This window comes from Lepisma saccharinum, chromosome 8, assembly GCF_977018435.1.
Source record: "Lepisma saccharinum chromosome 8, izLepSacc3.1, whole genome shotgun sequence".
NCBI lineage: Eukaryota > Metazoa > Arthropoda > Insecta > Zygentoma > Lepismatidae > Lepisma > Lepisma saccharinum.
In genome coordinates, this window is record NC_139236.1 from 24,997,728 (window position 1) to 25,017,849 (window position 20,122).

Sequence of the window (20,122 nt, forward strand, 5' to 3'; positions counted from 1 at the left end):
GACCTTGCTAGAAGGTTAAAACGTTACGCTTAGTTTATGTTTTTAATAAAATAAACTACTGTCTTCGTCAGCATATTTAGTTCTTCTTCTTGCTGTTCGGCGCGCCCTTCCATCAGCGACCGGGGCGACCTAGCTACGGCTCTGATCAATGTTAAGTTTTAGGTTGGCACAGAACTTCTATAGTAAGGAGGGAGGAGGCAACATTTCATGCTTGATGATCATTATTTAGGCTGTCATTTTTCTCTACCATCTGGAAGTCGTATGGTATCAAGTGGATTTTACTCTAAATAATTCGCAAAGTGGGATGCTTATTACTGCTTCTCTATGTTACATCGTCTTCTATTCGGGAATTTTACGTTTTTAGGTTATTATTGGCGTGTCCAAACATGGGAAAATTTCTAATTTGAACATTCACGACACAAAGTATAACAGATTAATTATTTTAGGGGAGGAGAATTAATTGGTACACTTAATAGAAGGAATCACCTCTTTTCGCCCTCCCTGCACCCTTCTCTGAGAGAGAGTATATACGTGTGTCTCACACGCACCTTCACTTAGATATGCACAAAAAATAAATGGTTGGGTAAGCATATTTATGTATAAATATATTATTCAATGCACAAAAAGTACCATTTATTTTCTCTTGTTCTTTCGTTATTGTTCCTTTTCTCTTACATACAGTTCTAGGAAGAAATAGAAAATTAATTAGAAAGACGGAACTGTAGTTTTTCACAATGTCAAAATATGAAATTAGTATAATATATTTTTTAAAGAATTTAATGTCTATTACTCTTCCCAAATACTTTGTAATCTGCGATATAATATGAACCAGTTTGTATTTTATACGTATAATGTCTTCTTATTATTCTATTTAATTTCACACAAATCCATTATGCACCTGGCTACCCTGAAATTGCACCCAACTCTATAGTCAAACCACCAATGCCTTATACAACTTGGGTTGCCTGGATTAAAATGTCGTTGTCCTGAAATTGTTAGTGAACGCTTTACACTCACATTTAAAAACAAGCTTATCCAGTTATTTTACTTTTGCGATAAAAATAGGTACAGCGAATTAAAAATGCTTGCGAGAAGGTATATTTTATATTTAGATAATTTTCGTTTCACGTTATTAATTATGTACGAACGAAAAACCAAATTACCTTCAATTAAATATTAACAGTTAAACTTAAATAACACAAATTAAACCTTGAAGCATTGTTGTCAAATATATAGAACATCAATAAAACTTCATAACTCCTAAGAGAAACTAGCAACGTGTCTAAATTCTACGACATAAACTGTAACATAATTTTGTAACCTAGTGGCACATTATGCATTCACAAGAATAACAGATGTTTCATGCGATCTACGTTGCGGTATGTGTTCTTTTGCGTGAAAAGGATGGTGTCGATTTTACTGCCTTGGTGTCACTTTTCTGCTGGTTATCGACACTCTCTTCCTTTTTGCTGTCTGGTACTGAGATCGTGCTGCTCTTTTTCTGCTTGACTAAGTTCTTATCTCCTTTGTCATCCTCGGAAAGTCTGCCACTCTTCGTTTTCTTAAGCAAGCTTTTCTCCTTCTTGACTTCCTCCGCAACGTTGCCACTTTTTCTTGGCTTCCCTACATCTCTGCTTCCCTCCTGCACATTGCCGCTTAGCTTTTGTTTAACAGCAAAAACAACCTTTTTACTTTCTACCGTCGCCATGTCCCGCTTCAGATCCACGATGTATTTCTGACTTTCTTTCTCTCCTAAAAGCTTCATTTCCTCGGATTTGTGAGGCATAACTTCTGTTTTACTTCTTTCGCGCCTTGTGTTTCTTTCCGTTGTACCTTTCTTCCTTTCATCAGGCTTTGTTGTTCTTGTTACCTTCTTCGTGCCTGGCTTTCGAGTTACCTGGAATACGCAAAAAAATAATTAATTGACACACGATGAGATGCGTTCGTATTTTCACACAACTGGAAAGTTTGGGGAAATATACATGCATCTCACATATGAACGTTGATTGAACACTTATTTTTTTTAACACCATTAGGCCTTGTTTCCATGATATGAAAAACTCAATATGCTGACCAAGGCAGGAATTTATTTTATTATAAAACATAAACTAAACGTAACGTTTCAACCTTCTAGCAAGGTCTTGATAGCGAACATTCCTTGTCATCCTGACTTTTATTCGTTTATATGTTTGCACTTGAGTCAAAATTTTTTATGGATTTCTGAAGGTGCGACATGGAATATAAAACACTCTTGACTCAACCGAATTTGTTATTGTTATTACTTTATCAGTGTGCTTTTCATCATTATTACAATTATATATTAGATTATTATTATATGTGTATTATTATTATTATGAGTGAATTTTCACTTTTCTAAAAGGGGATCTAACACTTCCATCAGCACCCCTGAAAATTTGCATAGTTTGTTTCAAGTTATAAAAAGCAGAAAGCTTTTATTTTTAATCTTAACATAAGCAAAGTTCAGTTTGTTAGTATTCCAACAAAATAAAGAATGCGTTAGATCGAAAAAAAAAGACAATGTAAAATGCAGGAAACAGGTTACGTTTTTAATATTAAACCATTTCATGCAAAGAATAAATATTCCAAAAATTTCAAAATTCTAAAAGTGCTCAACATTAAAAAAAAAAAATACAAAAATAAGAAAAAAATGCCTGCTGACATCGTTACTGTTTCCTATAAAGATTATTTTTCTACATTGTTGTCTCTTCAAACTTTCAGAAAGACTCAGTTAAATAATTACTATACTGCAGGGCTCGAAAATACGTGCTTCAAGGTCAACCGTTTCCCTGCTCTCCACTTCGCCGAAATCGCCCCACGCTCGGCAGTGTTGTCGCATTTGTCGACACACGGACGCATGTGGCGTGGGTAGCACGACTGTTCTAAACATTAAAAGGGTCATAGATAATGCGAAGGAAATTAAGCTCACTCCCATACGCCACGGAACAATTCAAAGGAGCAGAATATAATCGGATGAGATGAGTAAGGAAGTAGTGCGTAGGTCTGTTTGTGGTTTATATGATCGTGTAGAACAGCCAACTGCTGAAAAGGAGAGACGTAATAAAGCAGACCTCCGTGGCTGAGGGGTTAGAACAGCGCGCTGCGACGGCAGGGGTTCCGGGTTCTAATCCAGGATTTGGCATGGGTGTTCTTTGTGTCCCTTCATCAATTTCGTCATAGCAGTGCCCATTCTCAGCTTTGCGGTTCGCCAAAAGTGGTAGAAAGCGAAATGAAATTAATCAAATCAATCAATCAATTAATTTAGCAGAAAGTAATAACTTTCGGGTTCAAAAAGTCCGCGTTACGGATTCTGCAGAATTTAAAGAAAATAAAGCATAGAATAGTATCAAGTGTAAAGTATACAACGATAACGTAAAATTATAAAATATTGTAATACGAGTTAAAAAGTGTCAGCCCAACAGCGCCCTCACTACGTCTGACCTCTAGGCTCGCATTTTCATGTCCCACAGTATAGTACTTGATTTCGTTTGGTTAGGAAAGGCATCTAAACACTGAAGTAGAAATATCGGTATCCTGGATATTGTCTCTACTTTAATGCAGCCCCAAAATTAAATGATATGCAAAAGCTGGTATTATCGCTCCCTAACTTTAATGCTCAACCCCCCTTTTAGGATACCTGTACTTACCTTAGAAGAGTTTTTATCCATAAATACTCTTCTCCACCCTATACTTTTAGCCATCCTAAAGTCTTCCAGTGAAGGTTGTTTTCTTATCTGCCCTATGGACCTCTGATACAAACTTTTCCAGACATCATCATTCCTTGAAACCTAGCATAACAAGAAAGTATCGATTACAATTAATGATGATAATTAAGTTTAGGCAAAAAGATGAAAATCTGCCAACAAAAATAACAGAAATTCTGTCTATTAACATATACAGAGTGTCCGAAAAGTAACTGTGCAGTGGAAATCTTGAAGTGAAATTTGAAGTTGTACAGTGCAGTCTTCTCTACATGAGATGCTGGAAATGTTCTCCATCGACCTGAAGACATGTCTGCACACGACGCTGCATATTGTTAAACATTTTATGGAGGGTTGTTGGAGTTATCTCTTCTTCTTTTATTTTTATTTTCTCACTGCACTGCACAGTTACTTTTCAGACATGCTGTATAATCGAATGATGATATTATTAAAAGTAACTAATATCGAAAATTGTTAAAGTAGTAACAGCTTGTTAATAATATGCGATTTTTTCAAGAGTTATAAGAGTAACATGAGATTAAAGGAAGATTCAACCCCTCCCTCCACAAGAAGTCTAAAATTAAGAAATCGCCCCTCCAGTGATTCACATACACAAATTACAATATAATAAATTGTGATGGCGTTTTAAGAGCCTATATCATTGTCAACATACTGTAGTTATAAAATAGTTCATTTAACAGTTGGAAGAAATGGAATTTAATTTATAATTCACAAGTACTAGGTGAAATGGAGTTCACGTAGCCACATGAAATGTTCAACTCAATTAATGCGTGCCAAGGCACTACATATTCACGGTGGATGTATGTCAGCTATTCCCCAGAAAGTGAGCCTAGATGTCTCGACCGTAAGAGTGCTTTCAAGGTTTCTCTGTTGGTTACCACTTCAAAGGGAAATTGGTCAAAAACATACACATTTCAGAATACTGACTGTTAGTACTACATGATAAGCTTGATTACTTTTTATCATGCTGTATGTTTGAAGAGATAATTGAAGACTACAATTGGTAAACGCTGTAAGTGTCACAATAATTCAAACACCGTTTTCTACGTTAAACTGTGAAATGTGCCATGCTTTATAATGTGGTAAACGTGAAATGTGGCTGGTAGCCTTCTAAGTAGTTCAAAGGGCGTGTAAAGAGGTCACTAGTGTGCACGTTCTTACGGGCTGATGTGCGGAACGATGCGATTTCCCAACACTTTCGCTAGGCTCAATTTCTGTGGAATGACTCATATGCTAGTCTAACAAGCTGTGCCACTGTTAATTGTATTATAGAAATGCTTTAACCAATGCTATTTTAATGGAACTAGAATTTTCTAGCTTGTAAGATCGTCTTTTGAAAAGTTCTAAGAATGACAAAGGAAAAAACACAGTTTCCTGTTGAAATTGATTTTATTTTAATACATAGTCTCCCTTGAGAGCAATGCACTTCATCCAGCAATGTTTCAGCACCGTGATCCAATCACGAAACGCAGATTTCTGAAGGCTTGCAAAATAGACCTCCACTGCCACCTTCGCGTATTCATCTGAAGAGAATTGCTTTCCATCGAGTAATTTTTAAGCCTTGGTCTGAGGATGCCAGGTCAGGCAAATAAGTAGGATGTGTCAGCAAATCATACTTCAATTGGTCAATTTTTGACATTGCAACAACACAAGTGTGTAGGCGGGCATTGTCCTGATGCATGACGATTCTCTTCTTCAATACTGGTCTTCTTCCACGAATGTTTGTGTCCAGTTGGTCGATAATATTAACATAATACAATCAATCCATTGAAGGTGGATCCGGTTGGGAGATAATCTATCAACAGGATGCCATTTGCATCCCAAAAAATCGACGCCAAGATTTTTCCCGTTGATTTGACCGGCCTGGTGAATCATGATGCTTCAACTGCTTTTGATTGTTCTTTTGTATCTGGCGTGTAGTAGTGTATCTGTAGTTATGAATCTTCGCAAAAAATCTGTTGCATTCTTCTTAAAACGGGCCAGACATTCATTGGACACTCACATCCGCATTCACTTCTGATCAACTGTTAACAGCTGCGGCACCCATCTTGCAGACATTTTTCTCATCCCCAATTCTTCCGTCAAAATACAAAACACCCGTTCACCTGAGATGGCTATAGCTTAAGCAATTTCACGCACCTTCAGACGATGGTCCTCCAACAACATATCATGGAATGGACATTTTCAATCATTTCTGCCGTCGTTGCTGATTTTGGTCTTTCACTACGTTAGTCATCATCTTCTAAGCTCTCACGGCCGCGTTTAAATTCGGCAGTGGCAAATGAAGGAGAGGAGTCCTCTAAAGTGTCCTTCATATCTGCAGGAATTTCTGTCGCATTCATTCCCTTTTTCGCGAAGTACTTTTGTCATTGCGCGGTGCTCAATCTTCTTCGTTTTGCACTACAGTCACACCTGCTCGGCTGTTCCTGCCTCTCTACATAAAACAAAGGAAGGCGATACTGTGCACATGTTCCCTTGAAGGGTGGGGGATTCCCCTGGCATGCATCGTTCTGAACTACTGTGACCATCTGTTGGTCATTCTTAGAACTTTTCAAACTATCCTCGTACCGAGCCATCGAATTGGAGAGGCGCAGTGAATTTTCCAGCTTTACAATTTCTTCATTCGAAATATGTTTGTGTATCCAAGTTGTGATATGCCTAGGTAAGTCAACTAACATCCAATTGTACAATCGATTGTAACTTACAATTGACATGCCATAACTAATTTCGCAAATAAAAGTTGATGAAACATACAACATTGAATGTTTAATCAAAAATTTAAAAATAAAACGTCTTTGTGTATTTAAAAAAAAGATATAGAATATATGGAATTTTGAATAATCGTTTTACAATAGTTTCCATTCCTACTGTCAGCCAACGTAGTTACAATGCATAGCCGAAATATGGTGCAGTTACAATGGCAATTAGAGTGCTGCGTCGAGGCCTTCTTGCTCGATTGTCTAATGGCATCCCCTCCGTTAATTCGTACACTGCACACACACATATACTATCCACAAGCTCCGTCATTTCTGAAGATTTTCTGATACGTAAGCACCACGCTTTAGCCACCTATGGGGAGCATTCCAGCGTTTAGTGTATGGCATTCTACACACAAAATTTAAGGTTCCAGAAATGAGATCGGATTATAATGTTCATAATGAACTGATTTCTTAGAATTATGAAGTACTTTGTGGTGTCTGCTAACAAATTTGAATAAAACAAAATCTTGAGTATGATGGCATGGGCTGAATACATGCAAAGCATTAACAAAAGTGCGTTACGTCTGTGACGCTTTTTAAATGTAGCAAATTTTGTCTATGAAGCATATAGACTGCAGATGCTGGTAACGTTTATTGGTGAAATATGCAAATTAATGCATTCACAAACATCTATACAATTGTTAAAAACCAAACACCAATATAAGTAAATTAAGGTTTAATCTCACACACAGTCATCCAGTACATGACATTTCTCTTGCTGGTCACAGAATAATAATCCCGCAAAATAATACACAGAATATTCACCTCAAAAAACATGCACATAATACTCATATCAAGCAAACACACAGATTACTGCTTTTCTATTTTTAACATTCTCCCACCTAGAGTCACGCAAAGACAATTAGTGACTCTACACAATCAATAATGTTCATAACATGAGTTTTGTACCAACAAACTCAGCTTCTGTGGAGGGTTCACGCTTCTTCCCAGTCGAGTGGTGATGACTCTTGGAGCACTTTCCTTTTCAGGTACTGTCTTTTCCTCAGTGTTCTTAATTTTGGCCACTTCGGGCAACTCACTTGACTGAATTTCCAAGGGAAAAACACGCTGTAGTGGTCTCATCATAATTCCCGTTGAAGTCCTCAGCCTTACGAGACGTACTTCACCATCACGTCCAGGTATCAGCTCCACAATGCGTGCTAAAGGCCAGTCCAGACGTTTAGAATTGTCATTACCTACAAGAACCACTTCCCCAACCTTCACTTCCCTACAAGGCCTTCTTGCATTCCAATGTTGCACTAACTGACCCAAGTATTCACTGCGAAATCTACTTCTTAGTGTCTCACGAATTTTTTGACAATACTTCCACCGTTTATGTAGATTTACCTTCTGTATCTCATCGAGGTCAGGCACGCCTACTTCTCTGACCTGTTGTAGAAACATGGAGGGTGTCAAGGACTCAAGGTCTGAATTATCTTCTGATATGTAGGTTAGAGGTCGAGCATTCATGACAGCTTCACAATCACATAGCACCGTAATAAATTCCTCATAGGTCAGTGAAGCTTTCCCTAAGATTTTTCTCAATAGTTACTTCATGAGTCTGATCAAACGCTCCCACCATCCACCCCACCAGGCAGCTGTGGGTGGATTGAATCTCCACTCAATGCGCTTGATTGTTGCAAAAGCAACTACATCTTGCTCAACAAATTTTCAGTGCCTACAAAGTTCGTCCCATTGTCACTGCAAACAACTAGTGGTCTACCTCGTCGAGCAATGAATCTTCGAAATGATTGAATACCGAAATGATTGAATAAAATCTCCAGATGATAAGCCAGAAGTTAACTCTAAATGTACATCTCTAAACAGCACAAGTAAATATGCAAATCCAAGCCTTTTCTCCACTTTGAAGTATAACAGGTCCAGCTAGATCCACTCCTGTTATTTCGAATACTGCTGCATCTCTGACTCGATGTTCAGGTAAAGACACCGGCATTACTTCCAGTCTTTTAGCATTATGTCTCCGACAAATCACACAACCCTTCACCACAGAACGAATAGTTTTTCTGCCTTTCAATATCCAAAACTGTTCTCTAAGAATACTCATCAGACCTTGTACACCTGCATGACAAGCTTCAATAAACATATTGAAGACATAATGCTAAAAGACTGGAAGTAATGCCGATGTCTTTACCTGAACATCGAGTCAGAGATGCAGCAGTATTTGAAATAACAGGAGTGGATCTAGCTGGACCTGTTATACTTCGAAGTGGGAGAATGTTAGAAATAAAAAAGCAGTAATCTGTGTATGTGCTTTATATGAGTATTCTGTGCATGTTTTTTTGATGTGAATATTCTGTGTATTATTTTGCGGGATAATTATTCTGTGACCAGCGAGAGAAATGTCATGTACTGGATGACTGTGTGTGAGATTAAGCCTTAATTTACTTATATTGGTGTTTCGTTTTTAACATTTGGCGACCGTGTGACAGGACAGGGAGACTTTGTGTAAGGGAAAGATTGAGACGCCATGGAAAAGATAAGTAAATTAAGAACAGTAACAAGATCGTTGTTTACACGCGTAGCGAATAACATTGAAGCGGCGTGCAATGGTGATTGCCCGGATTTAGTGGAAGTGCAGAGTAATTTCCGTTTGTTGCAAGATAAATTCGGCAAATTGCAGGATCTGGACACACAGTACAGTGATTTGTTGATGGACGACGAAAGAAGAGGATTTGATCGTCGAAGCAGAAAATGCGGATAAGTATGCATGTAACTTTTATCGAATCAAGACTAAGGTGGAACAGTTATTAAGTAAGCGGGTGTTGAACAATGGTAGTGACGCAGTTAGTGACACATCGGTAAACTGCAAACGAAAAATCAAATTACCGGTAGTGGAACTTAAAAAAATTGATGGTAACGTGAAGAACTGGTTACCCTTCTGGAGCCAAATCAAACGAATTGACAAGGACGAGAGCATTGACAATTGTGATAAATTTCAATACCTTGTACAGGCTATCGTACCGGGTTCAAAAGCACGTCAGTTTGTAGAAAGTTTTCCCCTCAGTGACGAAAACTATCCCAAGGTCATTGAAGGACTTAAGTCACGTTTCGGTCGTGATGATGTGTTAGTGGAAGTTTACGTTCGTGAACTTTTGAAGTTGGTGTTACACAACTTAAATGGTGACAGTAAGTTGCAACTGGCTGTTCTTTATGACAAAATGGAATCACAGTTACGAGCATTGAGAACATTAGGAGTAACGTCAGACAAGTGTGCTGCAATGTTATACCCTCTTGTTGAGTCATGTTTGCCGGAAGAATTTTTGCGAGTGTGGCAGAGAAGTGCTGCAAATTCCACAGATTCTAAATTGGAGAGTCGTCTGGAAGAAATAATGTCTTTCCTGAAGAATGAAGTGGAAAATGAAGAAAAAATAGCACTTGCTGTAGCAGGGTTTGATCTGAAGAGAAAGAAGGAACGTAGTAGTCGTACTGAATCTATACCCAGGGCAGCTGAATTGATTAATTGAAAAGGGGATTCTTCAACGTGTTTATTTTGTGGTGATTCGCATGTTAGTGAGGAGTGTGTGAAGGCACGCAGTTGGTCCTTTGCGGAAAAAGCTAAGATGCTTAGGGAAAAGGTTGTGTTACAGATGTTTGAAAAAAAGGCCACATTAGTAGAAACTGTAGGGTAAAATTGAAATGCAGGATTTGCAAGGGGCAGCATGTTGAAGTGATGTGCTCTGGTCAAAGGACTAAGCAGGGAACAGACTTTCCAGGGAAGCAGACTAAGTTACAGACGGTTGTTGAAAATTCCTTGACGAATAATGAACATGTTGAAACGTTTCTGCAAACATTAGTTGTAAAAATAAGAGGACAAAGTGCTGAAAAATATGTAAGAGCAATCATTGATACTGGTTCGCAACGATCCTATATTTGTACATCTACAGCAAAGGAAATGAATTATGAGGTTGTAAAAAGGGAAAATGTCACACATGCACTTTTTGGTGGCATTCTTTCTGCACCATATGAACATAATTGCTATTGTGTCAGACTGACTAGCATCGGAGGTGATTATGCTTGCAATTTTGAAGCCATGGATCAGCCTAATATTTGTGACAGTGTAACATCTGTTACTGAAGGTCCTTGGTTAGCAGAGTTGAAACGGATAGGTGTAGAAATTTCCGATAGAGAAAATGGTCCAGTGAAAGTTTTAATTGGTGCTGATATAGCTGGTAAAATTTTTACTGGCAAGAAGTTTGCTCTAAAATGTGGACTGGTAGCAATGGAAACACTGCTTGGTTGGATACTAATGGGCAAAGTTACTGCACATGAAAGTCATAGAGTTTCATCCATGATTGCAGCTTCAATGTTCTGTAAGGAAGCCTCGGTTGCAGACTTGTGGAAATTAGATGTTCTTGGTATTACTGATCCTGGAGAAAAGAAGTCCAAAATTGAAGCTCAAGAGGCAGTGATGGATTATTTTGAACGAACTCTGACGATTGACGAAGAAGGAAGGTATGAGGTAAAAATGCCATGGGTGGAGGGACACCCACATCTTCCTAGTAATTTAGAAATGTCTAAAAGAAGACTGGATACACTGGTTGAAAAACTGAAGAAAGATGACTGTTATGAAGAATATTGTCAGGTTTTCAATGATTGGCTAAAAGAAAGCATCGTCGAGGAGGTTTCATCTGAAGAGATAGACACCAAGGGACACTATTTACCTCATAGGCATGTTGTAAAATTGAACAGTGAGACCACCAGGATACGCCCTGTGTTTGATGCTTCTGCAAGAGAAAAGGGGTATCACTCGTTGAACCAGTGTTTAGAGAAAGGCATTAATTTGATTGAAATAATTCCTTCAATTCTGACACGTTTTCGGTTACGCAAATTGGGAGTAGTCTCAGATATAAGGAAGGCTTTTCTAGAAATTAGTTTATGTAAAAGCGACCGTGATGTTTTGAGATTTCTTTGAATAGATGAGAAAGGTGACATAAAGGTTTATCGTCACAAGCGAGTTGTTTTTGGTGTAAGTTGTAGCCCATTTTTATTGTGTGCAGTAATTGAACACCATCTCAAGGAAGCTCTGAAAAAATGTAATGAAGAGAGCTGCAGCTATTCCAAGGATATCATTGCACAGCTGTTGCAGAGTTTTTACGTAGATAATTGTGTTACTAGTGTGAACAATGCAGAGGAGCTCCACCAGTTTATTGAGAAGCTAATCATTTGATGGCAGAAGCGAAATTTGAACTGCGAGGGTGGGAGTATACCTCACTAGGAAACTTGTCGGAAGATAACAGAATATCTGTATTAGGCTTGGTATGGGAAACAAGAACAGATAATTTGGAATTGAGACCAGAATGTTTCCAAGGAATGAAGTTTCAAGTTGTCTCCAAAAGAGTTATTTTGTCAACTGCCAACAGAATATTTGACCCATATTGGAATTACCTCTCCAGTGACATTGTATTCGAAGATTCTTCTTCAAGAAACATGGTTGTTAAAATTGAGTTGGGATGAAGAAGTGCCTGAAGAAATGGGAAGAAAATTCAGACAGTGGGTTGAAGAATTACATTATTTGAAAGGGCTTGTATTTCCTAGGTGGATTGCTGAAGGCTTGGAAGATTGGAGTTTGCATGTGTTTTGTGATGCTAGTGAAAAGGCATATGCAGCTGTAGTATTCTTGAGAACCATTGATAAGGGACAAGTCAAGGTGCAATTAGTACAAGCTAAATCAAGGGTAGCTCCGATAAAGAAGTTAACCATACCCCGCTTGGAATTGATGGCAGCTCTTATTAGAGTGAGATTAGCAGCTTCAGTAACCGAATCATTGGACATTGGGGACATACCAATTAATTTTTGGACAGATTCGACTACAGTTCTTGCATGGATTAGACGCAATGATCCGTGGAACACCTTTGTAGGAAATCGTGTACGTGAAATAAGAATGATGAGTAAGAGAGAATCTTGGAATTATGTACCGGGTATTATGAACTGTGCTGATCTTCCTTCGAGGGGGTGTTCACCCAAACGGTTAATGGAATCAAAATGGTGGGAAGGTCCATTGTGGTTAAAAGAAGTTAAGAGCGAATGGCCTGAACAAAGCTACACATGTCAAGAAGAAATTAATGCCCAAGAGAAGAAGAAGACAATTGTATCTAGTTTAGCCAATATTGAAGAAAGGGATGACTGGTACTATCACAGATTTTCCAGATATGAACAGATTGTTCGATTGATAGGGTGGATCAGAAGATTCATTTTCAATTGTCGTCATCCAAAGAACCATAGGACAGCAGAATTGTCAATAGAAGAAGTAAATGCTGCTGAAAAGGTAGTTATTCGCCTTGTACAAAGAGATTCTTATGTCGGTGTGGAAGACAAGAAGCTGAAATCTTTGTGTCCATTTGAAGACAAGGAACAAATCATAAGACTGAAAACTAAAATCCTAGAGCTTACAGATAAAGAAACATTTCGGTGTCCGGCTGTCTTGCCAAGCTCACATCCAATTGTGAAGAGGCTTATTTATTCTAAACATATTGAAGCTTGTCATGCAGGTGTACAAGGTCTGATGAGTATTCTTAGAGAACAGTTTTGGATATTGAAAGGCAGAAAAACTATTCGTTGTGTGGTGAAGGATTGTGTGATTTGTCGGAGACATAATGCTAAAAGACTGGAAGTAATGCCGGTGTCTTTACCTGAACATCGAGTCAGAGATGCAGCAGTATTCGAAATAACAGGAGTGGATCTAGCTGGACCTGTTATACTTCAAAGTGGGAGAATGTTAGAAATAGAAAAGCAGTAATCTGTGTATGTGCTTGATATGAGTATTCTGTGCATATTTTTTTGATGTGAATATTCTGTGTATTATTTTGCGGGATAATTATTCTGTGACCAGCGAGAGAAATGTCATGTACTGGATGACTGTGTGTGAGATTAAAGCTTAATTTACTTATATTGGTGTTTCGTTTTTAACAACAATAATAATTTCCATATTAATTCATTTTATTATTTATATGGAGTAAGACCACCCTTCGTGGAATGACCCCTTTACTCCAATAGGTAAATTAGAGGTTGGGGAAGCCCAGAGCCACTGGCGTAAGCAGGATTTGTTTTCTGGGGGGCTGAACTTGTGAATTTGGATGGTGCATAAACAGTGGCGCAGAAACATTTTTCATCTGCGAGGTACAAAATTCGTCCTCCACGTGTATATATATGGTGTGTGTGTGTGTGTGCGAGTATACATCCGGATTTCCTGTTTTTTACATAAATACATTTTATTTCTTTATTTTTTTTAGAATTTATGGCTATTTTAAAAACAGGTAATTCCAAAACATATAAAGCCCCTAGACATCGTTTTGGGTTCATTTGGAATGTGATGGAACGGAAATTCAGAATTTTGTCATTTGAAAGTAGCGAACAAAGATGCATCTATCCACTTTAATGCAGGGTGCGATTTGAAGGGGAGATAGGTGGGATTCTAACCCCCCATCCTCTTCCTGCTTTGAAACATCAAATCTGGCAGACATTTCTGGGGGGTCAGGAATATTAATAATTATAACAAACCCGTAATTTTGCCTGTAGTATTATATGGATGTGAAACTTGGTCCCTTACATTGAAAGAAGAACATAAATTGAGAGTATTTGAAAATAAGATCCTTAGGAAAATATTTGGACCTAAAAGGGATGAGGAGACAGGTGAGTGGAGAAGGTTACATAATTTAGAACTACATAATTTGTATTCATGTCCAGATATTATTAGAATAATTAAAACAAGAAGACTTAGGTGGGCAGGCCATGTGGCACGAATGGGAGAGGAAAGAGGAGTTTACAGTATTCTTGTTGGGAAACCTGATGGTAAGAGACCTGTAGGAAGGCCAAGACGAAGATGGAGGGACAACGTTGAGATGGACCTAAGGGAAATCGGTAGGGATGGAAAAGAGTATACAGATCTTGCTTAAGATAGGGAAACATGGAAGGCCTGTGTTGCTGCAGCCATGAACCTTCTGGTTTAAGATGGCTAGAGAGTTAGTTAGTTAGTTATAATAATAAATGAAATTTAAATTACATTAATTAAAATATGTAAATTAATTAATATTGTATTGTTATTATTAGATGAATAGTTAAAACACGGTAAGAGATATAAGAGCACGTACTCAGTATCTATCCTGTGTGTAGCAAAGAAAGCCAATATTTGCATAAAACAATTGCACTGGCAAGGGAATTAATATCAAATAGATAATGTATTGAATATTTAGTGAATAACAGAAAGGATGTTAGATCTAGTTGACGAAACTACAGTTCCTCATTAATATTTTTGCATATTAATATAAGGAGTAATGTCCCTAATTCTTCTTTGGTACTATGTTCCTAATCTTGCCAGCATCGATTATAGAACAAATGCGAAAAAAATATATTTTTATGTATTTAATTTTAACATTAGGTAAGTTTTCGGGGGGCCACCCTATATACGTCCTTGAGTGCTGAAAAAATTCCCACCTGGAATATCGAAACTGCGTCTCCTGCATAACAGTCAGACATCATACCTACTGTCAGACCATTTACCAGGAATTTAAATGTATGACGATGTCGCACTGGTAACGTTGTTGCCTTGTGATCAAGAGATCTTGGCCTCAATTGCGGTGGATCGTTTCGGATCAGGGTGCGAAATCATTGAAGACTGGTTGGGGGAGGGGGAGGAAGATCTTTATCTACACACATACACATACACAAATACAACACAAATATTATTATATGATATTATATGATTTACATATAATGATACTAAACATAAAATAAATTACTAAATATATTAAAATATATAATTTGTAAATACATATGAAGGAATTGATTTGTTACTTATATATAAACCAAAATTTATAAAGTAGATAGATAGAACTAAAATTTCTTTACTAGCTGGTTAAGGATGTCAATAAATTACAAAATTGTTGGAATAGTTCTATTATGTATTAGTTTTTGTTTTCTATATCTAGATTTCATACTTATACCTAGTTGTCTTTCATTCTTGTTTTTCTTTTATTGTGCATAGCTATATTGTTGTTAGTGTAATCTGCTAATGATCTCTTGAAAGAGAGAAAGCATTCAACATTTCATACTATCCTTGATAAAGAATATTTGAAGTCAAAACTAATTGCTTATATTTTGTTGTTATAACAAAATCTCTCACCCCGAAAGTTGGTGGGGGGAAATCCCCCTGTCCCCTCCAGGATTTCGCACCCTTGATTCGGATTCCACCTTAAAGTGAAGGTCCAGTCTCAAATTGCCTAAGCACAACACAACTACCTAATGTGGTGATAGACTTGATCTAAAAACGCGAGATAATACCTGCACAAGAAGTTGAAAGATGGTCCAATACTTACGTGTGACATTTTCTTCGAGACTTGGGATATTCGAAGCACATCAGTGATGTCTAGGTACAAAAAAATCTTCTTCAGGATATTCAAGGGAAGGTTTGGTAAATACTCTCTATGTCCACTCGCCGTATGCAAGACAAGCCTCAGTGTGTCCTCGCCTGTTGTAGAAACATAAATCCATTGGGGAAATATTATACAAACATTCTTAAATATTAAAACAGAAACTACGAAACATGTTAGAGAGATATTTGCAGTGTTTTCCCCACCTATTAGTATATGTGTGTGGAAAAACAGCGCAATATAATTTTTCTGTTTGCTACGTAGAACTTTGTAACAAAGTGAAAATGAACTCCCTTCACTTGTTTTGCAAATTACTAGTAAATTGGTTTTGCTTATTGAGCCGTATCCTATTTCGTTACTAGCTTCTGTAGTTGATGCTGGTAAAATCGAACCGTGACCCAACCGGCAATATTGATTGAGTTTATTTTAACCCTCTGAGTACCAACCGGGTCTCTGAGACCCATAACTGAATTCATATGTCTATACTTTTGCAAGGAATTTTGCAGGGACTATGAGGTCAAGTGACTTTGTTGCAGTTTCGGTGAAGATTAAGTGTTGAGATTATCTTCGTGTTTGAGTTTGCCAGTAGACATCTACAGAATATAATAGCAACTGGTACCAACTTTGTCTTTAAGACCCACTGATATTTTCCATTTGAATATGTAGATGGCGCTGGGGAAATGGTGCTCGTTGCCCTGAAACTATTTTGCTATTTGTCACAACCAAAGGACGTGACCCCAATACCACAATATTCGGGTTTCAGAATGACACAATGCTTGCATCCTACTGTCCCAAAAAGGGCAAAGTAGTTGTTGTTCTCAGCACCATGCACTCCGAAGGCAACATCGATGAGAGCAACTCATCCTCTCTTACAATAGCAACTAGGCAGGAGTGGATACTATGGACCAAATGGCTTGTTGCTATTCTGTGAAGAGAATGACAAGAAGATGGCCAATGGTGATCTTCTATAATAAGATAGATATCAGTGCCCTCAACGCTTTAGTATGTGGATGTCACTGAATGGGGACTACTGCAGTGGAAATTCACAAAAGCGTCGACTGTTCCTTATCGAACAAGGGGAAACAGCTTGCTGACATCGCTGGTGCTTCACCCTCGGCTGATTCGAATCCTATTCCACCTCCAACACTAGACAAGAAGCGAAGGAGATGCTCTATTTGCGAGTGGAAAACAGATAGTTAAACCAATCACATCTGCACAAAATGTAAGAAACCAGTATGCAAGCAACAATCACATTTTGTTTGCAGGAATTGCATAGATTTGCAAATAAATTGCATACTGTGCAGTAGTTCTTGTACCAGTGTAATAAAACCAGCAACAAATTAAATTAAAATTAAAATTGTAATAAAACAAAATAATAATGTTACAAAAGTGAATAAAGTGTAATAAAACATTTGAATATGTATGTAGCAAAACGGAAATAAATAAAATAACTAATGATAATGTAATAAAACAGAATATAGTAGAACTGTAATTGTAACAAAATGTAATAAACTGCAATAAATGAATAAATCAAAACATAATCACATAAAATAAAGATTCTTAAATCAAAATCTGTTTATTGTTATACTTCTCCCAGGTAAATACCATAATTTTTAATTCTGGGTCTGAGAGACTCAGATGGTACTAGATGCTATATTTTTCTGCGGTACTCCTAGGGTTAAAGATTTCCGAACTTCAGGAGAATCAATTTTTACCTCCACAGGAAAGAATCAGAAACCGGTTTCACCAAAGAAAAGTTGTCACTGCTTACTATGAAGCCGAGATACACATGTGTATGTTCGTTTGGTTCTAATCAAAATGTAAACCGCTATTACATTGCTTACATGTACTTAAACTGACCACTAACCTTAGTTTATAATTACAATAAACCATTAAATACAACGTTGTATGTGTTGGTATTCATTATATTGTATAAGGTGGAAAACAGGTAACCTCATATATCCCGCAAAACTCCTGCCACTGAAAGGGGATTCCGTTGCGCCCGGTAGTTGGCAGTCGCATCGTAGGCTTGTGTGAAGCAGTGCGAGTGTGAACCGTGTGAAGTGCAGACCTTCAGGGACTTGCCGTCCGGCATATCATGAAGGCCAGCAAGGAAGAGCAGCGAGCAGTGAGTTTCCTGGTGGCGGAAGGCGCTAGTATGCAAGACATTTACCGGCGAATGATGGCAGTGTATGGGGAACATTGCTTATCTCTGTCGCGGTTGAAGGAGTGGATCGTCCTGCAGTGACGTTCTTCCTTCGTGAAACCCCCGACTCCTTCCAGTGGCAAGAGTTTCGTGGATTCGCGTCATCTACACTTCGAGATATACGAGGTGGCCTGTTTCCAATGACTGACTCTTATATATAACACCACAAATCAAAAACGTTCCTACTCAACAGCAAAGCTTCGGGAATGTTTCACAAGTTAACTTTGATAAATGCAGCACTCATTCAGGATAACAAACGTGTGTTGATTTGCTCGCGCGGTAGAACTAATGTGCCGTTCATTTTTCACATGCCCTCGTATTTAAAATATCGATAGTCTGAATCTTCCATCTTCCTGTACTTACCAAAAATTCTACTGACGTCATTCTGTATTCCGGTATCCTGCAGAAATTCATCAAGTGTAAGCTTTTCCTGTACCGGATTGAAAAACGGGCCACGGCTAATCCTCCAAATCGTGAGAATAACCTGCAAATGTTGTTTCATTAATTAATATTGATTTGCAAAATGAACAATCGACATAACCCTACAACCACTGTTAGTTATGTATTACAGAAAGTGATATATGTCTTAAAACTGATTCTTCTGGCACGGGCGGCATCAGGTGTCACCCTTTTAAGAGTTATCAATTTTCATCTATTACTACTAATATAATGATGAAACATGAGAGTAATAAGGTTCTTATTGTACTGTACATGTACATTAAAATTAATCGATCTATATTTGATTGACGGTAAAGTTTGGTACGTTATCCATACTTAAAACTAGTCTCACCCCAGTGTCAGCACCGTAGCTATATTTTGGTGGCCTAGGCAATTGTGGTTTGGCGTCCTTCCCCCCCACATACCCCTCTTAACCCACCGCCATGTTATGTATGTCCTTCGATATTTTCTTCTGCTTTGCTTGTTTTAATTGTTGTTTGAAGTCCACTTTATGAACAGATAGGCTAATTGAGGCCGGATCTACAGTTTTAAAGTGGAATCCGAACCACTGTGTAATGTGACTCCACCAGTGGCGTAGCGTTATAGTACACCCGTACGCCCGGCGTTCCCAGATTTAAAATTTCAAAAATGCGTAAATGCTGTAAATATAAAGTTAAACTTGACTAATTTCATACGCCTACGTTTGACCTTCATGGCATTATAATAGCTATTTTTCGTGATCCGGTTGCAACGCTCCACTAACAACACTCGTTCTAGCATTTTCTTTCAATGCCTTTCCTGGCCGGTCGCCGGGCAGGTTTGACGTAAAGAACTCTATATTCTTTGCTGTCTATCTGGAGGGAAAGCTTGGATCTCTAAGCACGCGCGCAATGCTCTCTCGTACGCCAGCGTACGGAGCAGAGAGCTACGTGATTAGTTCTAGGGTTCACGTGACCCTTCCTGCCTTCTGAAGCAGACGACAGCGGTAGAATTCCTATCCAGTTCTTCTCGCTCGTGCCACTCGTGCTATGTGATGCTACAATACGCAATATTGACTGACGTAACTTTACCAAACTCAAATATACCACATCTTAATGGCCACTGCATTGTATAATTTATCGCACGAACATAGATGTGCATTAAATACTAAAAGATCAACAAAGTTTTTGTCAAATAAGTTGGTGAAGTCTTCCTGGTAGAAGTTCAGCCTGTGGCTGCTCTACAACTTAACCCGCAAAACTATTATTTTTTAAAATTATTATTATTATTTTGTTAGTATATCTAACTGCTTAATATTGTGTCAATGGAAATGTTTAGCATTCATTTGAAAACTCTTAATATCGAATGGTCTCTGGAAAAATTATTTTAAAATGTTTATCAACATTCTCAAGATGTAATAAACAGTGGTCTGAATTACTAATCGCCACTGTTACGTCAGTAGAGTGTACGATAGTTGGATCATCCACCCGTGTCAGTGTGTTTTGCACAGCGCGCCAAGACGACAGAGGCCCCTGATTCGAATCCCGGCGTGAGCAAGGGTGTATTCCTTCTTCAATATCATCACTCATATTCGCAATTAACCAAAAGTGGTAG

At 38.0% G+C, this 20,122-nt stretch overlaps 1 protein-coding gene across 1 annotated transcript; it reads right to left on the minus strand.

Moving 5' to 3' along the window:
* Positions 1-1,090: 1,090 nt before the first annotated feature.
* LOC145991395 (uncharacterized) lies at positions 1,091-15,978 on the minus strand. The gene is made up of 3 exons (XM_083127385.1): positions 15,832-15,978; positions 3,666-3,806; positions 1,091-1,897 (listed from the first exon to the last, which is right to left on the minus strand). Exons 1-3 carry the CDS (start codon positions 15,838-15,840, stop codon positions 1,370-1,372), a joined length of 678 nt encoding a protein of 225 aa, XP_082983511.1. The 5' UTR covers positions 15,841-15,978; the 3' UTR covers positions 1,091-1,369.
* Between the last annotated feature and the right edge of the window lie 4,144 nt (positions 15,979-20,122).

Coding starts and splice junctions, on each gene's coding strand:
- LOC145991395 (XM_083127385.1), bottom strand. Junction 1,898..3,665: donor TGGATAAAAACTCTTCTAAG/GTAAGTACAGGT, acceptor TGCGTATTCCAG/GTAACTCGAAAGCCAGGCAC.